The 21,347-nt window shown below is 36.0% G+C and overlaps 1 protein-coding gene across 5 annotated transcripts; it reads left to right on the top strand.

Moving 5' to 3' along the window:
- Positions 1-5,647: 5,647 nt before the first annotated feature.
- Positions 5,648-14,918, top strand: LOC140834031 (probable LRR receptor-like serine/threonine-protein kinase At1g06840). Of its 5 annotated transcripts, none has more exons than XM_073198607.1 (21): positions 5,648-5,893; positions 6,272-6,424; positions 7,740-7,893; positions 8,386-8,457; positions 8,563-8,634; positions 8,881-9,024; positions 9,180-9,251; positions 9,329-9,400; positions 9,781-9,855; positions 10,068-10,136; positions 10,392-10,460; positions 10,534-10,605; positions 10,803-10,889; positions 11,057-11,125; positions 11,244-11,737; positions 12,097-12,243; positions 12,827-13,110; positions 13,341-13,392; positions 13,589-13,839; positions 14,001-14,135; positions 14,316-14,918. In XM_073198607.1, the coding sequence occupies exons 1-21, from the start codon at positions 5,752-5,754 to the stop codon at positions 14,661-14,663; spliced, it is 3,033 nt and encodes a 1,010-aa protein (XP_073054708.1). In that variant the 5' UTR covers positions 5,648-5,751; the 3' UTR covers positions 14,664-14,918. The 5 variants fall into 5 exon arrangements, with proteins under 5 accessions (XP_073054708.1, XP_073054709.1, XP_073054710.1 ...); XM_073198609.1 differs by having other exon boundaries at positions 5,649-6,025; XM_073198610.1 differs by lacking the exon at positions 5,648-5,893 and adding an exon at positions 6,061-6,114.
- The last annotated feature ends 6,429 nt before the right edge of the window (positions 14,919-21,347 follow it).

Raw genomic sequence — 21,347 nt, 5'->3', positions numbered from 1 at the left:
TCAAATTTGGTCACACAACGTGTGCCAATTATTCCCCAACCACTACGTTTGAAATTCAATGAATTCAGCCAATTCCAACATGCAATAAATGCTCTGCCGACATTTCTCTCCACTTGGAGATTTGATTGATAATCAAACACATCTCCACACATCCTTTCAATCTTGCCATTCCCTACTGCTTACGTTTCTGTTAGGCCACTTAAGAATCTACACAACTCAAACTTATCAATGTTCACTGGCTTGGTCAGAAAATCAGCTATGTTTTCCTTCGTATGGATCTTCTGCATATCTACGCTTCCTTCTTCTACTACTTCCCGCACAAAATGAAATTGTACTCCAATGTGTTTTGTCCTGGAATGAAAGGCTGGATTCCTTGCGATGTGCAAGGCACTCTGACTGTCACAAAACAAAGGAACATTCTCTTGTTTGTGTCCGATCTCCTCCAAGACCGTACAGAGATTTCTTCAACCTGCAAACCAAGTTCTCTTTGCCTTTTTCTGCAAAACCTTCTGGCTGGAGCATATAGATTTCTTCGTCAAGATCTCCATGAAGAAACGCCATTTTTACATCTAGCTGTTCTAGATGTAGGTCAAACACCGCACACAATGCCAACACCACTCTGACTGTTGTAAGCCGAATCACAGGAGAAAATATCTCATTGAAGTCAATGCCTTCTTTCTGAGCATACCCTTTTACCACCAATCTAGCACGATATCGCTCCACTTGGTTATTGCCATCACGCTTGATCTTATAGACCCATCTGTTTCCAATGGCTTTCCTCCCTCGTGGTAGTGTAACAAGATCCCAAGTTTTATTCCTGTCTAAAGCCTCCAACTCTTCTTGCATTGCTATCATCCATAAGGATACATCCGAGCTTTGAGTAGCCTCGTGGAAACTCGATGGCTCACCATCCTCTGATAATAGACAATATACAATGTTGCTTTCAGTGACATAATCTGAAAGCCAACACGGTGGTCTTCTGTCTCGAGTTGACTGCCTCACATTGGAAACCTCAGACTCAACATGTTCTTGTTCTTCGTGCTCTGGTACTGCTTCACAAGAAACTTGACTTTCGTCTGTCTTATTCTCCACCTGAAATATAGTAGTTTCTGAATTCTGTGTGCCTTTGTCTCCCTTTACTTTATCTTCCTCGAAGATAACATCCCTGCTGATGACAAGCTTGTGAACAGTAGGATCCCACAAGCGAAACCCCTTTACTCCATCAGCATAACCCAAGAAGATACATTTTCTGGATTTAGAATCCAACTTTGATCTTTCTTGCTCATTGTACAGAACGTACACCGGACTTCCAAATGTATGCAAATGAGAATAATCTGTCGGCTTCCCGGTCCACATCTCCATCGGAGTCTTCAGATCAATCGCCACTGAAGGAGAACGATTGATAATATAACAAGCGGTTTTGACTGCTTCAGCCCAAAATGACTATTCCAGACCTGCAGTCCTCAACATAGCTCTTGTTCTGTCCAACAAGGTCCTGTTCATCCGCTCTGCCACTCCATTCTGTTGGGGTGTGTAAGCCGTCGTGAATTGTCTTTTGATGCCCTCATGTTGACAATATGCATCAAACTCATCACTGGTATATTCTCCTCCATTGTCAGTCCTCAGACACTTGATTTTCTTTTCTGAATCAAGTTCAACCCGCGCTTGAAATCTTTGAAGACCTGGAAAACATTTGATTTCTTCTTGATTGGATACACCCAACATCTCCTAGAGAAATCATCAATGAACGAGACAAAGTATCTCGCTCCTCCTAGGGATACAACCGGTGCTTGCCAAACATCCGAATGAATCAGCTCCAATATGCTTTTGCTCCTGGCAGTAGAAGTGCCAAACTTTAATCTGTTTTGTTTACTGGTAACACAATGCTCACAAAAGGGTAGTGACACTTTTGTAAGTCCCGACAGCAGCTTCCGTTCTAAGAGAATTTTCAACCCTCGTTCTGACATATGCCCGAGCTTTCTATGCCATAACACCGTTAATTCTTCTCTTGAACCAATTGATGCAACAGCTAGTTCTGCCTCTTTGTGTGTTTCTCCCAAAAGAACATACAGGTTTGCAGCAACTTTTTCCGCCTTCATAACCACAAGCGCGCCTTTCACAATTTTCATGATCCCATTCTCGATACGAGTTTTGCACCCGATGTCATCCAATTGCCCCAAGGACAAAAGATTTTTCGTCAGTCCTTTCACATGTCGTACCTCCTGTATGGTGCGAATGGTGCCATCAAACATTTTAATTTTGATAGTACCGACCCCAGCGATTTCCAAGGCATGATCATTTCCCATGAATACAGATCCTCCTGAGACTGGTTCATAATGATCAAACCATTCTCTCCGAGACGTCATGTGCCACGTCGCACCTGAATCCATAATCCATGTGTCACAAAATTTGTGCCTGCCTTCCGCAACTGTTGCCGCTTCGCTGAATAATATTTCACCACTGCCTGAAGTACTGGCCACATTTCCTTGAGAACTTTTATCGATACTCGTACACTCTCTCTTGAAGTGCCCTTTACCGCCACATTTAAAGCAGTAAATATTTTTCTTCTTACTTCTTGACTTTGATCTACCTCGTCTTTGGCTCCCACTGGAGTCATGGTCCATAAATCTTCCTCTTATCATCGGTAACGCCTCTGCCTGCTTCGAGGATACCAACCTATCTTCCTTATTCTTGCGCCGGCTTTCTTCTCCGAGAATCGCAGTTAAGACATCTTCGAATCTTAGAAAGCCCATCAGAATATTGTTGGTAATGTTGATGATGAGTTGATCGTATGAATCTGGTAGACTTTGAAGTAGAAGCTCTGCACGTTCATTTTCCCCTATTTTATGCCCCATGGAAGTGAGTTGGGCAAATAGAGTATTTAGTGTGTTGATATGGTCGGTCATCGATGAAGATTCCGCCATCCGAAGAGTATAAAGCCTTCTCTTTAGGAAAATCATATTGTGTAGGGACTTGACCTCGTACATCTTTGTCAGAGTATCCCAGATAACTTTGGCTGTTTTTATCTCAGAGATACTTGACAAAACTTCATCTGCTATAGCCAAGTGTAAATTGGCAACAGCATTATCATTCATCTCATTCCACTTTCCATCATCCGTAATCTCCACCGGTCTATCTCCAATAGCCGCCAAGCAATTCTCCTTTCTTAAAACTGCTTGTATTTTAATTTTCCACAGCATAAAATTGCTTCCGTTGAACTTTGCTATCTCGTACCTTCCCGCCATTATGTCTACGACAATTTTAGTAGACCGGACAAAATAATCCCGTCTTAAATAAAAAATCTCGAAAAATCTTTTCTGATGTGGAAGATCAGTCTAGGCTGCAACCACAGAGCATACTCAGAATTTTAAGAAATTTTAAACCAAGGCTCTGATACCACTTGTTGGTCCCACGTGCGGAATTTGAGATAATAAAACCCGAAAATAAAGAATAAACTGGACACCGAGATTTACGTGGAAAACCCCTAAAAATTATTAGGGTAAAAACCACGGGCAAGATGAAAAGAATTTCCACTATAATATTTTGTGGTGTACAACTCACTCACTGTGTTTCCAAAGAGAACACAACTCTCTTAATACAGGAGAACAAAACACCTCATAAATATTATAATACTCATATGAGAGAAGAAAGAACTCAAGATGCTACTTGAGATTGGGATGCTCCAACTGATGAAGGAATGCATCTATTTATAGATGCAATTCCTCGTCTGAACAAAAAGGTTACGTTTCAAACTTATCAAATTTGGTCACACAACGTGTGCCAATTATTCCCCAACCACTACGTTTGAAATTCAATGAATTCAGCCAATTCCAACATGCAATAAATGCTCTGCCGACATAGATATGGTCACTAAGGTATGACACCCACGGCCTTTCACGAGCATGTTGCTTGCTTGGATGTTGTGTTTCTTCAAGATGTTCAAGTGATCTCCTTTAGTTATACTTATCGGGTTTGTAGCATAAAATTTAAATATGGATATTATCTCGTGTAGCAACTTTATCTTCTTATTTACTAATTTGTCAGAGGCTAAATTATAGATAAATTAAGTTTGTAACTCTTTCAATTATAAAATATGAGTTGAAGTCTTCAATTCATACACAACTCTGAATTTATTGACATCTCAATATCATAAAATTCTGAACAAATGCAAAAGAAGAAAAGTGAAAGCCATTCTCTCATAAACTAGCTCGCTAACAAGAAGGGCAGTTGAACTCATGGCGAGCCTTTTGATGTGGAAGATTTCAATGTTCGAATCTTCATCAAATATATATCGTTATGGATTCAAGTACGCTTAAGTCATATTTTTATCTATTGCATTGATTTGATATGGAAGATCCATGCTTTAGATTTGTGTTCAAATCTCAATTATATTATGCAAATACATTCAATATGGACATAATTATTAAAATATACATAAAAATTATATGACATTTATTGTATTATATAAAAAAGTTATACGATTCCAATTTTGTATTAACTAAATCACCAATAGCATATGCGTTAAATTCAAGTTTTGCAAGATTTAAACACTTTGGATTTGATTTTTAAGTTTAACGCTTAGAATTCGAAATTGAAAAGTTTGCGTTCTAAATATTTTCAAGTTCTTGTGACTTTAAAATTTGTATTGTTACTATTTTAAAGCTGTAGTCATTGTATTTTGAGAAATGAATTGCCAACAACTATGAACACCGGGGCAGGGCAATATTGTTTAAGGAAAAAGAGTCAAACTCTTGCTTCGACTATTTTCTCGTAGTCATTTGGTTGACCCATTTCTATTTCATGATTTCCCAAAATATAATAAAAGAATACCTACGAACAATATATATATATACACACACACAGACACACACACACAATCATTTTGATTCAGTCTTTTAACTCGATAAAATTCGAACTCAATTTTATTCATCTTAATTGATAATCGAAAAATAATTTTGTTTGTTACGTTGCTTGTTCGAATTATTTTATTGATTTTAAATGAAAACAAAACTCATGTTTCTATCATTATTCAGTGTGCATCGAAAAGTAACCTTTACGGGTTCCATCATCATAACAAAAAGTCATAAATAAAAAAATTAACTCACATTCTTAATATTTATTTAATCGAGACATATAAAGCCACTAAATTTATATGTAAATTATAAGGGACACGAATACAAAAAAACTCGTATTTAAATGCAATAATAAAGAGTTTTTACCTTTTGCATTTTCTTAAGAAAAAATATTATATATATATATATATATATATATATATATATATATATATATATATATATATAGTCCCACATATCAATTTTGTGAGATAGATCTTCGACCCAATCCATAAAAAATATTATTTTTTCAATATATGTATTGACCTAGATCAGGTTGTCTCACGAATATATGTGAGAATCGTATCATATGAGACATTATGTATACATCATTTTTTTAAACTTGATATACCTCATTTTTTATTAAGTAATTTCGTTTTGATTTGATATCTTGTCAACGACCTCATAAATTTTTTTATTTGAGCTGATTTTTTATATAAAAAAATATTATTTTTTATGAGTTGATAATATAATTATGTAAATTTACCCGTGATCATAAAAAAAGCTTATCCTTAGTTTGATTCCACCAATAATGATTGTCGCATAATGCAAGAAAGTGTAAACGAAGAGTTGTTCAACAACTCCTCCTCCCAGAAAGTCAATAAATCCTATCGAATCTCATCAATCAATAAACTAATGGATGTGCCAACCATGTGTTCTTGTTTTCAATTCAACTCCATATTTTTTGCTGTTGAAATATTATCGATTGAAAAAGATGGCTGCTGCTCTATTCACCCTTTTCACCAATATTTCTGTAGCCGACCAAGTCAATCCCCGGTTTCGTGCGTTTACTTATTCTATCTTTCCATTTTCAATAAACCATTTATGATATGCTACAGATAAAACCTGCAGCCAACTCCCTTCAACTGAATTTTTTTAATCAAGAATTGGATTTTATTAGTGGAGTTGTATAGGTATGTGTCCGTATTTTCTGCATTTGATTGACAATTCTTTTTGTACTCTCTTGTTTGTTTTGCACTGGACCAAATTTGTTTGATTGGAAGTAATGTAGTCTTTTGTTTCTTGTCTTATTGGTTTACTTTATTTGGATTTGTTTCAAATTGGTTTCTAGTCTCAATTGACAAATTTGTATTTTAGTTCCTGGCCGAGGGAAGGTTTTTGAGCTGTTAAGTTTGATGTCTGTCTAAATGTTATCTTAGGTTGGCTCAAAAGGTGTGAAATGATCGACAATCTTGGAAAAAAGTGTGTTCGTGGGATGCCCAAAGCTTGTAAAAATCAGCTGATCGTGCTTTTTTGCTGCTGGACTTTGTTGGTAATTGGTGCAGATAGTCAAAAAACTCATCCAACTGAAGGTAATTGTTTGATCTGGTATCTCATTTATTAACTACGTTGATTTTTTTTGAAGCTGTGATTTGTCATCGTTCAGATTCATCAAGTCTTTTCCTTCCTTAGCCTTTTCTTTACTTCAGTCCATTTGGATGTCCCTGTTTAAGGTTTTTTGAATTAGTTTTATTTACATTGGCCCATTGGGATGTACCTGTATAAGATTTTCTAATGGATTCTTTATTAATCTTAAATGCATTGTGCTTTAGCTAACGTTTCCAAAAAATTTCTTTTTCTTGAGTCAGCTGGTTTAAACTGAATTAGAAATTGGTGGAGGGGGAAATCGATATGTAGATTATAAATGTCAGCATTTCATTACTTAAAAAGTTCTGGTCTCAACCTGAGAAGGTATCCTTTTTCAGGCTATTGCTCTGTGATTTGAATTAGTCCGGAGGCTTGCTTTGTTGAACTTCCCGAAATTTCCCGCTTCATGTTCCTTTCAATTAGTAAATCTTTAAAACACTCGGGAATTTGATGTGATAGCTGGTTTGTTGTTTCCATTATCATTATAGTCTAGCTTTGAAATGTTAATGTAGACTCGTTTTAAATGTGGCATGTGTTCTTGAAACTGGCTGAAAACCAGTCAATGTTCTTGAAATCAGCGCGTGACTGCTATCCTGTGTGTTGTGTTAGATCAGACTAATTAGTTTAGGAGAGAACATTTGTAAACATTATCTTTTTTCTTATTTTTAGCTTTTAAAAGGATTATGGAACTCTATGGAATGTTTTGACAAACAAAAGTTTTTCAAGATAGGATTTTTTCGCATGTTGACCTATATAGGTTAACAAGTTCAGTATAGTGTTACTGTATCAGTGCAAAAATGGCCTCATGATGCACAAGAGGATCTTATGTGTATAGAAATTTGTTTCAGAGATGGTGTTTAATTTGAATAGATATTGATACTCTGGCTAAAACACAATGAGGGACATCCAAGTCGAAGAGTAGAGAATCTGTCTGTCTTTAAGTATTGGCCACAGATTTATTTTTCTTTTCTTAAATATCGGTCCCACATTTGCTTTTTATATATTCTTATGTTCTTTTGAATTTTTTATCCATGAGTGTTTTGATATAGACCTATGCTGCATGTTTAAATAAATTTGAACCACGCTTAACTATCCTGGTAGTGTCCTTTTTTATATATCAGTTTTGAATTTATTTGTCTAAGGGATCTTATACTGATTTTATTCAATTTAGCTAGTACAAATACAATGAAAAGGAAACACAAAATGCTCTATTTGCTTGAATTAATTTGAAATCATAACAACTTTCAATCTTTCGTGCAGTCAATGCATTATTTTCCATAAAGAAAAGTCTGAACAATCACCCCAAAGAACTTCGCAGCTGGAACAGGGGGGATCCTTGTGCATCAAATTGGACGGGGATTATCTGCTATAACGATACCGCACTGGGTGATGGTTACTTTCATGTCAGAGAATTGTAAGAATTCATCTCTGGGTGATTTTTTCTTCCTTGTATCATAAAATTACACACTCAGATTTTTTGCCATTATCTTTATTCTTGCCTTCCTTTCATTTTATGTTCCACTACATTATCGGAAGTATGCTCCCATACATGATTGGTTTAAGTTGGACCAATTTGTCGAGATGGCAAATTGAGATTTGCGTGTCTGCTATGTTTTTTTTAAGCAGGAATTGTGTCTCCGTTTTTATGAAATGAACATGAAGGATAAACACGTGCTGTAAAAGATATTTGATGGAGAGAGAAAACCATACCTATGAATTTTTATGAGCTATTCATCTTCTGTAATAGATGTTTTTGTATAGGATTCTTCTATACCCTGGTACGAGGTGTCGAATTTTGTGGACATCTTGGATGCTTCCACCAATATGTTGACTGTGTGTTAAATACATTTTTGCCTGGTTCTTGCAGTCCGGATGATGCCTTATCTATTTTAACTTTTCCAACCAGGTCATTTTTTAATATGAATCTTTCAGGAAGTTTAGCACCAGAAGTTGGCCTTCTATCTTATCTGAAAGTACTGTAAGTATCATACTTCATATTCTACTGTATTATTATTTTTTTGTTTGACACATATTCTACTTTATTATTTGATATTTAATAACTTAGGTTATAATATTTTGATAGGGATATCATGTGGAATAACATCGGAGGAGCAATCCCGAAGGAGATAGGAAACCTCACATCATTAGAGCTATTGTGAGTTGAAGGATCACTATGTTCAATTTTTTTCTTTCATTTTTACTCTTGTTTAACTTTTTTGTGTGGGATTTTATATAGAAGACCAAAACCCTAAATTACTTGGAAATATATTTGTGCTGGTTTTTTTAACTAAGTATGAAATTTGAATTTCTAAATTTGCCATTTCTAAGAAGAACCATTTTCTCTCTGAAAGGTTTGGCTTATTTTGCATTCCTTACCATGAATTCCTTTCTCTGGTTGCAGGCTGCTGAATGGCAATCAATTAACAGGTTCACTGCCTGATGAGCTTGGTAATCTTTCCAATTTGAACAGGATACAAATCGACCAGAACCAAATATCTGGACCAATACCCAAGTCATTCGCTAATTTGATCAACGGAAAACATTTGTAAGTGGACTTCTTAATTACTAGATTAAATAAGCCTAATTCAGCTCAGAAGTAATTTTTTTCTTTTTATGATTTTGTCTAATCCAGATATTTAGATTGATTGGTTGTTTGACTAATCCTTCATTCATCTGATTCCTTCTTTGTATTCTGAGCAGTCACATGAATAATAATTCACTCAGTGGGCAAATACCACGAGAGCTGTCCCAAATTCCGTTTCTTGTTCATTTGTGAGTCAGGGATCCTTGAGTTCTTATTTCCATTTCATGTTTAACGTCTGATGGTTAGTAACTTGGTGTTTTTCCAGGTTGCTTGACAACAACAATTTATCTGGACCCCTTCCACCAGAACTGTCTGAAATGTCAAACTTACTGATACTGTATGCTATCATTGCCTTGTTATCGTTTTGCAAATTGAATATGTGGTCTTACATTACTTATGACCTGCTTCCAGGATGTGTTTCCCCAACAAAACTTAACTTATTCCTGCCCTTTTTTCTCAAATTACTTTCAGAGCTTCTCTATGAATGTGTTGCTTTTGTCCTACATACGTGTTTGATCCTGGTATTAGGTCTTTTAGTGCATGCCTGAATTAAAAAAAATAATTCTGTTACGTGTTTCATTTAAATCAGATAATAATTATAATATATTATTATTAATTTGGCTGAAGTATTAAAAGGCTGAGCATTGTTTGGCTGGAAATTTGATGCACATGCAACCAAGATGTTTCTTTTTCTAATTTCACATTTCCGTTTTCCAGTCAACTTGATAACAACAATTTGGAGGGGACAACAATTCCTCCCTCATATGGCAACATGTCTCGCCTTTTAAAACTGTAAGTCTATAATTGCATGTCTTATGATATTTTTGTGATATATAGCATAAATCTGTTTTCGGGGTTTGTGTCCCATCTTCTGTAGAGTACATTTAGGGATCTTTTCTTGGCTTTACACTAACTTGGTCTTCCAAGCTCAGAAGTTTCACAAGAAAAATTATTCAGTTTTTTTCAGTACTGTTGGTTTTAATATGTTCTATTGGCGACATCAGGAGTCTAAGGAACTGTAGTTTGAAGGGGCCAATTCCTAATTGGAGCAACATGACTGATATTGCTTACATGTAAGTATATGTATATTCTGTTGGATCAAGTGGATGTTTGGACATTTGATTTTCTATGTTATTGACCTTTTGTCCACCAGGCAACATGTGTATTTGGGATACAACACACACACATAATATATATATATAATTATACACACACACACACAGTTTTGACATTTGACTGTCTATGATATTGACATGTATGTGTGTGTGTGTGTGTGTGTGTGTCATTTTATATCGCTTACTCTTACCTGTTAACATTTTCAATTTCAGAGATTTGAGCCAGAACCAGCTTGGCGGATCTATACCAACTGATGAACTTTCTCGGAACATCACTACAATGTGGGCAATCATTTAGAATGTTATTAGTTTTTTATTATCACTTTGGCAAACATTCAGCAACTCTATTTTGCAGGGATCTTTCAAACAACAATCTAAATGGAACGATTCCTGACACTTTTACAAGGCTTCCCCATTTACAGAAATTGTAAGCTTTCAACTTCCTCCCATTTTTCGGTTATTATTTCGGTTTTTGTTATGTAATGGTGCTGACAATTAGTTCTCTTGCTTGTTAATTCATGATTTAGTAGCTCACCAATTGTTCCTGGTTTAGCTTACATGAATATTTCTTTCAAAGATGTGAGATGTATTAAGTAAATCCAATTCTGTGCATTCCCTTTGCAGGTCCCTAGCAAACAATTCGTTAAGTGGTTCTGTTTCATCCGTCCTTTGGCAAAATAGGAAGTTAAATGCATCTGAGGGACTTGTTCTGTAAGTCTGATTAAGGAAAAAAAGTTTCTGCTTATTATAAGAGCATATGATCAAGCTGACCTTGATTATAAATTAAATTAGACTCTAATAAATGTTTTCTAATAAGAATGGAATTTAAGTATGCCCAATTATTTTGATATGCATGTGTGTACTTTTTGATATTGCAGAGATTTTGAGTACAATACGTTTTCAGATATAACGGGCAGTCTTTCCATCCAACCCAATGCCACCATCAGGTTTGCCATTTGATAATTTTCTTAACATTGGCAATAACTTCCCTTTCTGATTTAGATATTTTCGTGGTTATTTATGATTTTCTCTCTCGTTCTTTGAATATCTACCTAAACAATTCAGGCTTAGAGGGAATCCGGTATGCTCAACTAGTAACTTGACTCAGTTCTGTGGGTCTCATGAGGGAGAATTCAGTTATAGGTTAAACTTTACAAGGGTCCATGGTTGTGATCCTAAATGCCGACCTCCTTATCAGTCCATCCTGGCAGCTTCTGTTGGACGTTGCTTCTGTGCTGCACCTCTGTATATTGGATATCGCTTGAAGAGTCCTGGGTTCTCGTATTTTCTTCCTTATGAAGATCAATTCAAAGAGTACCTAAGTTCTGGACTCAAATTGGAGAAGTATCAGCTTGACATTGATTCCGCTGCGTGGCAAAAGGGACCACGTCTGAGAATGCACCTGAGGGTATTCCCAAAGTACAACAATGATACAAAAATTTCATTATTTAACAGTAGTGAAGTTTTTTGGATTAATGAGATGTTCAGTGTATGGGGAGTTCATGAAACCCAAGTTTTTGGACCTTACGAGTTTCTCAATTTCACATATCCTTCCGATGGTATGTCTTCTTTTATCATAACACACATTTCACCTGACATTTACGTCTGTAGAAAGCAGTCGATGAAGTCAAATGTTTAAATTTCCAGAATTATGTTTGGCTCATCTATCTCCCACATTGTGATGTCAAAATGTCATTTTATGTTATTACTTTATGGCTAGGACTTTAATGTACTTTGCCTATAAGGCTGCAATAATAATTTTAGAATTTAATTCCAAAAATTAGGTACTCTAGTTTTTAGGTAAACTGAAGGCTTTCTTCCCTCTAACACGCTCTGATCTTTAAAAATTTAATTGCAAGAGCCCTCGTTCTCATTGCACTCTTGGAATATTCTTTCAATTCTTAGCTTTTATTTACAGGGTCACGTCCTGGTATGAGCAAGGGAGCTTTGGCAGGGATTTTGCTTGGTACAATAGCTGGATCAGTTGCTCTAACTGCATTTGTGTCGATTCTCATAATGAAACGGCACATCCAAAAGCGGTACAAGTCTTCTAAGAGACGCCATTGTGAGTGTCCAGTGTTCTTTTATTTTATCTTTGTGAGTAGATCCTTTTCTTTTTTTTGCATTGGTGTTGCATCTGATGTCGGGAATAAAATTTCACCCCTTTTTAGGCACCAGCCCATGTTGACACATGTGGACATAACCATGAGTGTGTCTGCCTTAGTTGATTGAATCCTTAGGAACTTTATTATATTTTTGGTATTTGGATCATTACCCATTTATCAATAAGAAACCCACGAGTGATAGCAAAGAGAAAAATGTGTTTTCAGAGTACAGAATAACCAACTCTCTCCTTTTTATTCACGTGTAAAATCTCACTCTATCTCACCTTCTTAGATTCTCCTAGTATGAACTTTTAATATAGTTGTATTTGTACTGTTTGGGCCATTTTGTATCTTATTGTCTTGGCCCAACCCCCTAGAACCCCCTAAGCCGAAGTCTGTAATAGATTACTATTCTTGAATTAGGATTTCTGTGAGCGATGTGTCTAAGCATTTACGTCGAATTCAATATCTTTTCTTGAAGCAGTGGGATTAGAATTGGACGATTTTACGTTATTTGAGATGTATCGTTACGTGATACTGCAGCATCTAGGATCAACCTCAGAATTGATGGTGTGAAAGATTTTTCATATGATGAAATGGCTCTGGCAACAAATAATTTTGACTGCACGAGCGTGGTTGGGCAAGGCGGCTACGGAAAAGTTTATAGAGGTACTCTGAATGATGGAACAGTTGTCGCTATAAAGCGTGCACTGGAGGGATCACTGCAAGGTGAGAAGGAGTTTCTCACAGAAATCGAACTCTTGTCTCGATTGCATCATAGGAACCTGGTTTCATTGATTGGATACTGTGATGAAGACGATGAGCAGGTAGCCTTCTTGTCCATGTGTGCAAACTTACATTTAGCCTCTCAATAAAAAAGTAATGGCTCATGCGGAGTATAATTGCTATCCAAAGTGTAGCAGTACAGTGAATTGAAAATATGCATTTGTGATTCTTTGATGATTTATTTTTTTTTTGTTAACAAGTTACGTTGAATTATTACATTTCTTCCCAAAAAAGTTGGATGCCCTTGTTTATTATGCATTTCATGGCGCAGATGTTGATTTATGAATTCATGTCAAATGGCACCTTGAGAGATCATCTATCCGGTAATATTCAGAAGCGTTCCACTCAAATGAGTTTCTCAAATTTTATTTGTATTTCTGTATAATATTTTCCTAGTAATACAAGTGTGATACTACCTGCCAATGCAATTTGGGTGACAAATCTTATTGTTTGAGGTGTTGATACAACCATTTAGTTTTGGGTCCTTGGGCAATCATTTATTCTTTCATGATAATACAGGCAAGTCTAAAGTGCCTCTGCGTTTTGCAATGAGGGTGAAAACTGCATTGGGTGCAGCCAAAGGTGTTCTTTACCTTCATACAGAAGCCAATCCTCCAATATTTCATCGGGATATCAAAGCAAGCAACATATTGTTGGACTCTAAGTTTAATTCCAAAGTTGCTGATTTTGGGTTATCACGTCTAGCTCCAGTGCCGGAGCTTGAAGGGGATGTACCTTCTCATATATCTACTGTTGTCAAGGGCACCCCGGTGAGAATGATTAAAATATTAGCTCATTATGTAATGGTTTTGCTATTTTTTAAGGCCAGGCTTTTTTGCAAGACCCAAATATCTGGATTCATTTTGTGAAACTGAGTTAAGTTTCATTGTTAGTCTATCACTGAAAAATTGCTGACATCTTATTTTTGCAGGGATACCTTGATCCAGAGTACTTCCTTACGCATAAGCTTACAGACAAAAGTGATGTTTATAGTCTTGGAGTCGTATTTATGGAGCTACTAACTGGAATGCACCCTATTTCTCATGGCAAAAACATTGTTCGTGAGGTAACACGCTATTACATAGATAGTGAAAGTAACCGCCTCCTAGTCTCTGAACAATGTTCTTTTTATGCATTTTCCCAACCCCCTCCCCTCCAAAAAATTAAATTTTAAAGGGGGAAAAAGCAATGACAAGGAGAATCAGAAGGAAAAATCACTTGTTTTGCTGCATTTGTTTATGTATAGGTCAACGTCGCATATCATTCTGGTACGATATTCTCTGTTATTGATGAGCGAATGGGATCTTATCCTTCTGAATGTGTCGAGAAGTTAATAAATCTAGCTCTTAAATGTTGCCAAGAGGTGAGAAATAACCGGCCCTGTATGAAAGAAGTGGTAACGGAACTCGAAAGCATATGGCTTATGATGCCCGAGTCTGACCCCAAGACAACAGAATCTGTAGTCACTGATGATTCTGTAACTACTGTGACTCCATCATCTTCATCGTCCACGTTGCGAAACCCATGCGTTTCGCAGGACATCTCTGGTAGTGATCTTGTCAGTAATGTCATTCCCACCATTGCACCAAGGTGACGGTCTTGTTTTCCCTTTCTTGAATTTTCCATTGGTGGATTTTAACTTGGTTGTGAACTGTATATAATGTATTCTATTGTAGATCATGGATAGTTTTTTTGTTTTCTGTAGTTTAACCACAAATACAGCAATGCCATTGCTTTACACATTGAGAGGTCTTTATGTAGCATAGGTAACCTCAAATTATTCCGTCTGTAGTTTTTATTTTCAGCTCTCAATACAATTGTTGTCTGAATGGACTGCTTTTCTCCTTGATCACGGGATCCTACCTCAACTAGCCTCTATAATTTTTATTGATTTATTCCCATTGTACTATTATATATGTTGGGATGGAGTTCGAAGCCTCGAGTCCCTCTCAGAAAAGTGACCGAAAGGAAATTCGGTTGTACTCCAAGATAAATTTAGTCCATCGGAGCACAACAATTTCTACTAGCATATTGGAACCAGGCTATGGACTAGAATCTGTTAGCACTGGGTTGAGGCTAGATGGTAACTGTGACACCCTAAACTTAATTTAGATGCATGTAGCATTTTAGTTATAACATATGAGGAACAAATAATCAATATTTTAAAGGTGACATATAAATTACGAACACATGAATAGTTGAGATGTGTATTTAAATATTTTGGAAGCATTTCCCCGGACTTGGTCCACATCACAAGGAAGATGCAAACATCTTGTATCCAAACATCTACATATCCAAAGGTAGTGCTATTAGAAATTTACAAACGACTATAATCATAAGCAGGAGAGGGTTTTTTCCATGAAGACTCCATCATTCCTATACTATGAAATTATATTTCAAAACTATATTCATGAGCACATTTACAAAGACTAATATCATGTCACTTTTATTCCTTTCCTGTCGCAACAACTTGGCATATGATCTTCCATCGCTTCATCAAACCTATTTCGTACTAACCTTTCTTATGTCCACCACATGAAACTAACTGAATGAGTTTTATAAAACTCAGCAAATGTAACTCATGTGCTGACAAAATGCATCTACAATAGCAATACTAAATGATAACCTTCTCTTAAAATTATTTAAACCAGCAAGACGTGAAAGAACATGATATCAACTATGATATTGATAGGATCAGTTGAAGTATTTAGAAAGGGGGTTGAATAATACTTTCTAAAATTTATTTGTTCAAAAATAATTCAGTCTGGTAAGAAAGTGAATTTGGTATTCTCGATTTTGAATATCATTTGGTTAACAAAATATGTGCAAAGAAGCTAAACTAACAGATTAGAACAATTTAAATAATGATTTAACTATGTAAACTGATTGGTAAACAGAAAGTAAAATGTATGCAAGTTTTTTTCTGGATGTTCGGAGATTTAGATCTTGTGTTGGGCTTCTCGTCTCTATTGAAATGTGCAGCTTCTGTCCCATCTCTCAGTTCTTCACTTTGAGTTGAGGGTGATGTGATCAGAATCCAGTAGAGACGAGCAGCCCAACACTAGATCTAAGTCTCCGGACATCCAGAATATGCACATTCCAGTATAGACGAGCAGCCCAACCCCTGTTTCGATGCATCTGTGTAGACAACAAAATCCCTTGTTCCTTTTTGGAGTGCCAATATTTGAGCTACGGTCAGTTTACCTATCAACATTTGAAAACCATGATTAAAAGAATTTGTCCAACCAAACTTTACATATTTCCTAGTCAAGCTTGTCAGTTACAAGGCAATATTTGAAAAGACAACAATAAATCGATGATAATACCCTATCAATCCAAGGAAACTCAAGACTTCTGATACTTTAGTAGGATAGACCATTGTTTGATTGCCTCTTTTTTATTCGGGTCACTGCTATTTCATTCTTTGAGATTATATGACCTCATAACATTACTTGCTCTAAACAGAATTCACACTCATCTTTGCATATAACTATTTTTCTCTCAACTTCTGCAATGTCGCAATTATGTGTTATCGGTGTGCCTATCTTGTCTCAGAGTAGATTAGAATATCATCAATAAGCATTATGAAAAACTTATCCTAGCAGAGCTTGAAAATTCAATAGATCCATAAATGCTGCTGGAACGTTAGTTAAATTGAATGACATTACCAGAAATTCGTAGTGCTCGTACCTGGTCCTAAAAACAGTCATTGGAACATCGGCCTATTTGATTTTCAAATGATGATATTCTGAGAGTAGATCTATATTTGAAAAGATTACTGCCCCTGTAATTGTTCAAACAAGTCATCTATTCGAGGCAAATTATATTTATTTTTAATAGTGACCTTGTTTAACTTTTTATAATCAATGCGTAGTCTCAAAGATCCCTTCATCTTCTTTAGAAACAATATAGGTGCACCAAATGAGAGAAACTCGGTCGAATAAAACCATTTTCTAACAAATCTTGTAGTTGTTCTTTTATTTCTTTCATCTCTGTTGAGGACATTATATACCATGTCTTGGGTATGAGAGCTGTATCGGGAACAATATCAATTACAAATTCAATTTCTAGTTCAAGTGGGAGTCTCGGTGTACTCTTGTAACACATCAATGTCTACAAGTTTCATTTCAAATTCCTTGCTCATATCAACAATAGTGGCAAGGAATTCCTGACATCTTTTTTGTAACATATTATGTGCCTCCAATGCAGACACAAAAGCAATTGCAAAATCCACACCTGAGATAGTAATGGGAATTGGCTCGCTCCCTTATGTGAGAATTGCACCATTTTTCTTTTGCAGTCAATAATGACATGATACTTAGTTAACCAATATATTCCCAAAATCACATCAAATGTAACCATTCGGATCACAATTTAATCGGAATATAAGGTCAAATCATACACTTGCACTATACAAGCTCTAATCAATCGTGTTGGATAGATTTCTTCCTCCAGAGGCAACATAATAGTGTCCTGGAGAGGGTGGTATGCAATGACCAATGCCCTCATAAAATTTTCAGACATAAAAGAATGAGTAGCTCAAGTATCAATCAATGTAGTAGCTACTTTTCCTGAAATAAAAATGTTACCTATGAAAATCAAAGAGTTGGGGTCACTCTATTCCTTGGTCATGTCAAAGATGCAGCCTCGTACTTTTCCCAATACTCTTGGAAAATCCTTGGCCAAATGTCATGTTTCCTTGCACCTGAAGCACCTGTTTGTCCCCTTCATATAAGCTCCTGAGTGCAGATTGCCACAATTTGGACATAATGTTTTTCTGCCCCGATTGCTACTGTAGTGCTTTGGCATGTTGCTCTCCCTCTTTACTGCCCTTATATCCACCCATTGATCTGTGCCCTGAACTTTTGCCCCTTTTGAGTGAATTTTTGTCTTCTATGTTGTCTTTCTTGTTCTATTTTCTTTTCATCTTGCTCGGTCGTCAGTGTCTTTTCTGCTCTCTTTATATCCCTTGGCCTTAGACATATGAACATCTCTCTTGATTTATGCTCCTAGTCCTATTACCGAGCAATGTCTTTTCTGCTATCTCTTTATATCCCTTGGCCTTAGACATATGAACATCTCTCTTGATTTATGATCCTAGTCCTATTATAAAGTGTTACCCTTGTTCCCCCTCATTTTGTGCAATGTAAGGAACAAACTGTCATTCTTCTCAAACATTAGAATATATCCATTCATTGTCATACCACCTTGCTTTAGTTTGAGGAATTCCTTCACTTTTCTAGTTTTACATCTCTTGTAAAGTATTTGTCGTAAAACATCTTCTTGAATTCTTCTCATTTTAGCATTTGAACATTTATGGTCAACTTCATGGATTCTCACAATGTCCTAGCTATTTTAATCAATAAAAAGACAGCACAACTAACTCGGTCGGCATCATTGAAGTGTAAATATTCAAGATGGCCTCCAAGGATTTTATCCATTCAAGTTCCACCATTGGATCTGTGCTGCTAAAAAATTCAGGAGGATTCATCCCCTTAAATTGATCATATGCTCCTTCGGCAGTAGGTTCATGTCTAGGTGGTTCCCCACCTTGTGCTTGAGCCTCTCGTTTTGCCTGTGATTGCATTTGTAAGAGCTGTTAGATTTGTTCACTATGGATCCTAGCCTGTTGTTGAAGTAGGTTGCTAAATTAATCCACTACTCTAGACGAACTGCCCTCTCCCTCGTTTACATTTATCTCAGGAGGCATGTTCTTACAAGAGATTCTTTTAAAAAACATGTTGAAAACATATATATACATATCAACATATGATGTTACCATTGTTTTATGTCATAAATAAAATGCAGGAACATACATACTGAATTTGTCGAAAGGTGATGGTGGCATATGCCCTTTACTAGTCGATAAGAACGTTTGCTCGGATACCACTAAGTGTGACACTCTAAACTTAATTTAGATGCATGTAGCATTTTTTGATTATAATATATGCGGAACATAAAACTATATTTTAAAGGTGACATATAAATTAAAAACATATATTAATAGCTGAGATGTATATTTAAATTTTTTTGCAATCAGGACTTAGCCCCCTGTCACAAGCAAGATGCAAACACCAATATTTACTCGCATATGAAATATTAAAGCCGCATAAGGTAATTTCCATAAAATTGTACATTACTTTCTTATATCCACACATCTACATATCCAAAAGAAGTGACTTCACACACACACACACACACACACACACATATATATATATATATATATATATATATATATATATATATATATGACACTATTAGAAACTTACACATAACTATAATCATAAATAAATGAGCCCTTTCTCCACGGAAACTCCATCATTCCCATACTATGAAATTATAGTTATATGTAAATGTGTAATAGTGTCATATATTTATGTTTGTGAAGTCACATGAGAACATTTATGAAGACTATGTTGGGCTAATAGTGTATGATTGAGAGTAGTATTGAGATAAGTGATCTCCTGAGAAGTTCTCATGAGTCAAGCTACTGATGTTGCGCCGCTTGATCTGGTTGGCTAAGTGGGCCATAAAAGAGTGACACCAGATCTTAACGGGTAATACTGTCTCTGTTGTGGACAGGGCCGACGGTAAGGAAATGGTAAGACTTATCTCTAAGGGATATGAGACAGCACCAACAGATAGTCACTCACCTCCCCGGACTCAAGGACCTAACAGCCCGACCTATTAGCAAACAAGTAGGTGTACTCTGCACTGCCACAAGTATAAAGAAATAAAGTTACGCCTTGGCTAACAGCTATAGCTTTTGGCCTAGGGTAAGCGCTTGATCCTAGCAATTGATATCAGAGCATATTTTTTGGTTCAAGTCTCCCAAGAAGCATATTTATATACTTCTTGGAGGCAGGGGGATGTTGGGTTAAGCATGCATGAGTGAGAGTAGTACTTGGATAGGTGACCTCCTGGGAAGTTCTCATGCGTCAACTTGCTGACATTGCGCCGCTTGATCTAGTTGGCTAAGTGGACCGTAAAAGAGTTACACCAGATTTTAATGGGTAATATTGTCTCTGTTGGGGACATGGTCGATAATAGAGAAAGTGTAAGACTGATCTCTAAGAGATATGAGACAACACCAGCAGATAGACATGCACCTCCCCGGACTCATGGAACTAACAGCCCGACCAATTAGCACCCAAGTAGGTGCACTCTGTGCTACCACAATATAAGAAAATAAAGTTGTGTCTTGGCTAACAGCTATAGTTTTTGGCCTAGTCGTAAGCGCTTTATACTAACAGACTAATATCATGCCACTTCCATTCATTTCCTCTCACAACAACGTGGCATATGATCCTCCATCGCTTCAACAAACCAGTTTCTTGCCAACCTTTCTTACCTGCACCACATGAAACTAACTGAATGAGTTTTGGAAAAAATTAGCAAATGAAACTTATGTACTAGAAAAATAAATATACAATAGAAATAGAAAATGTAACCTTCTTTTAAAATTATTTAACGATCAAGACATGAAATAACATAATATCAAATATGACATTGATGGTTTATTTATCTTTTTTATATCGTGTTATGACACTCATAAACATTGTTCATATTCTTGTATATTTATTTGGCCAACAGTTTATAGGTTGTGGCATTGAAAATACCATCATGTTCTGAATCGTGTGTTGTGTATTTCCTATCTTTCAAGTATTCACCAACATATTTCATGAGTTGTGCATTTCTTTTAATTTAAATACTTACCATCCCAATAACATATAATCACTTATGTCATAACATCATGCTCATTGAAGCATTTTATCAAATACATGGTTTACATTTCATTAACTTGCATAACTATTTAACATAAAATCCATATTTCGTTTCATAATAAAAAATAGATACATATATATACATATACACTTGCATTAAATTTTTCAAAGAATTAACAATATATGATACATATCATGTGGCCATCAAAGGATGAACTTCACTCACAACTACTTTGGAGAATGATACTCAACAACCTTCTATGTTGATTCTAAGCTGCAATTTCATAGAATTCCCATTAACATGAATCATTCCAAAGCATATAAGACATTTAACCTATCTATGAATCTCCATCACATACTCCAAGAATTTCTAAGAGAAGAAATATACCTTAAGGAGAGAAATTTGGGAGAAAATGAAGAACCCTACTCCTCTATCGTTTTCTCTATGTTGGAAGGAGGTTTAGAAGTGAAAAGTGATAAATAATCAAAAACCGCTCATATAAGTGCTTAAAATCCTGTTTTACAACTTGTGGGGCGTTGGAGCGGTCATC

The sequence above is a fragment of the Primulina eburnea genome, chromosome 6 (assembly GCF_022965805.1).
Source record: "Primulina eburnea isolate SZY01 chromosome 6, ASM2296580v1, whole genome shotgun sequence".
In the NCBI taxonomy this organism is placed as follows: domain Eukaryota; kingdom Viridiplantae; phylum Streptophyta; class Magnoliopsida; order Lamiales; family Gesneriaceae; genus Primulina; species Primulina eburnea.
This window is presented reverse-complemented; position numbering and strand designations above follow the sequence as displayed.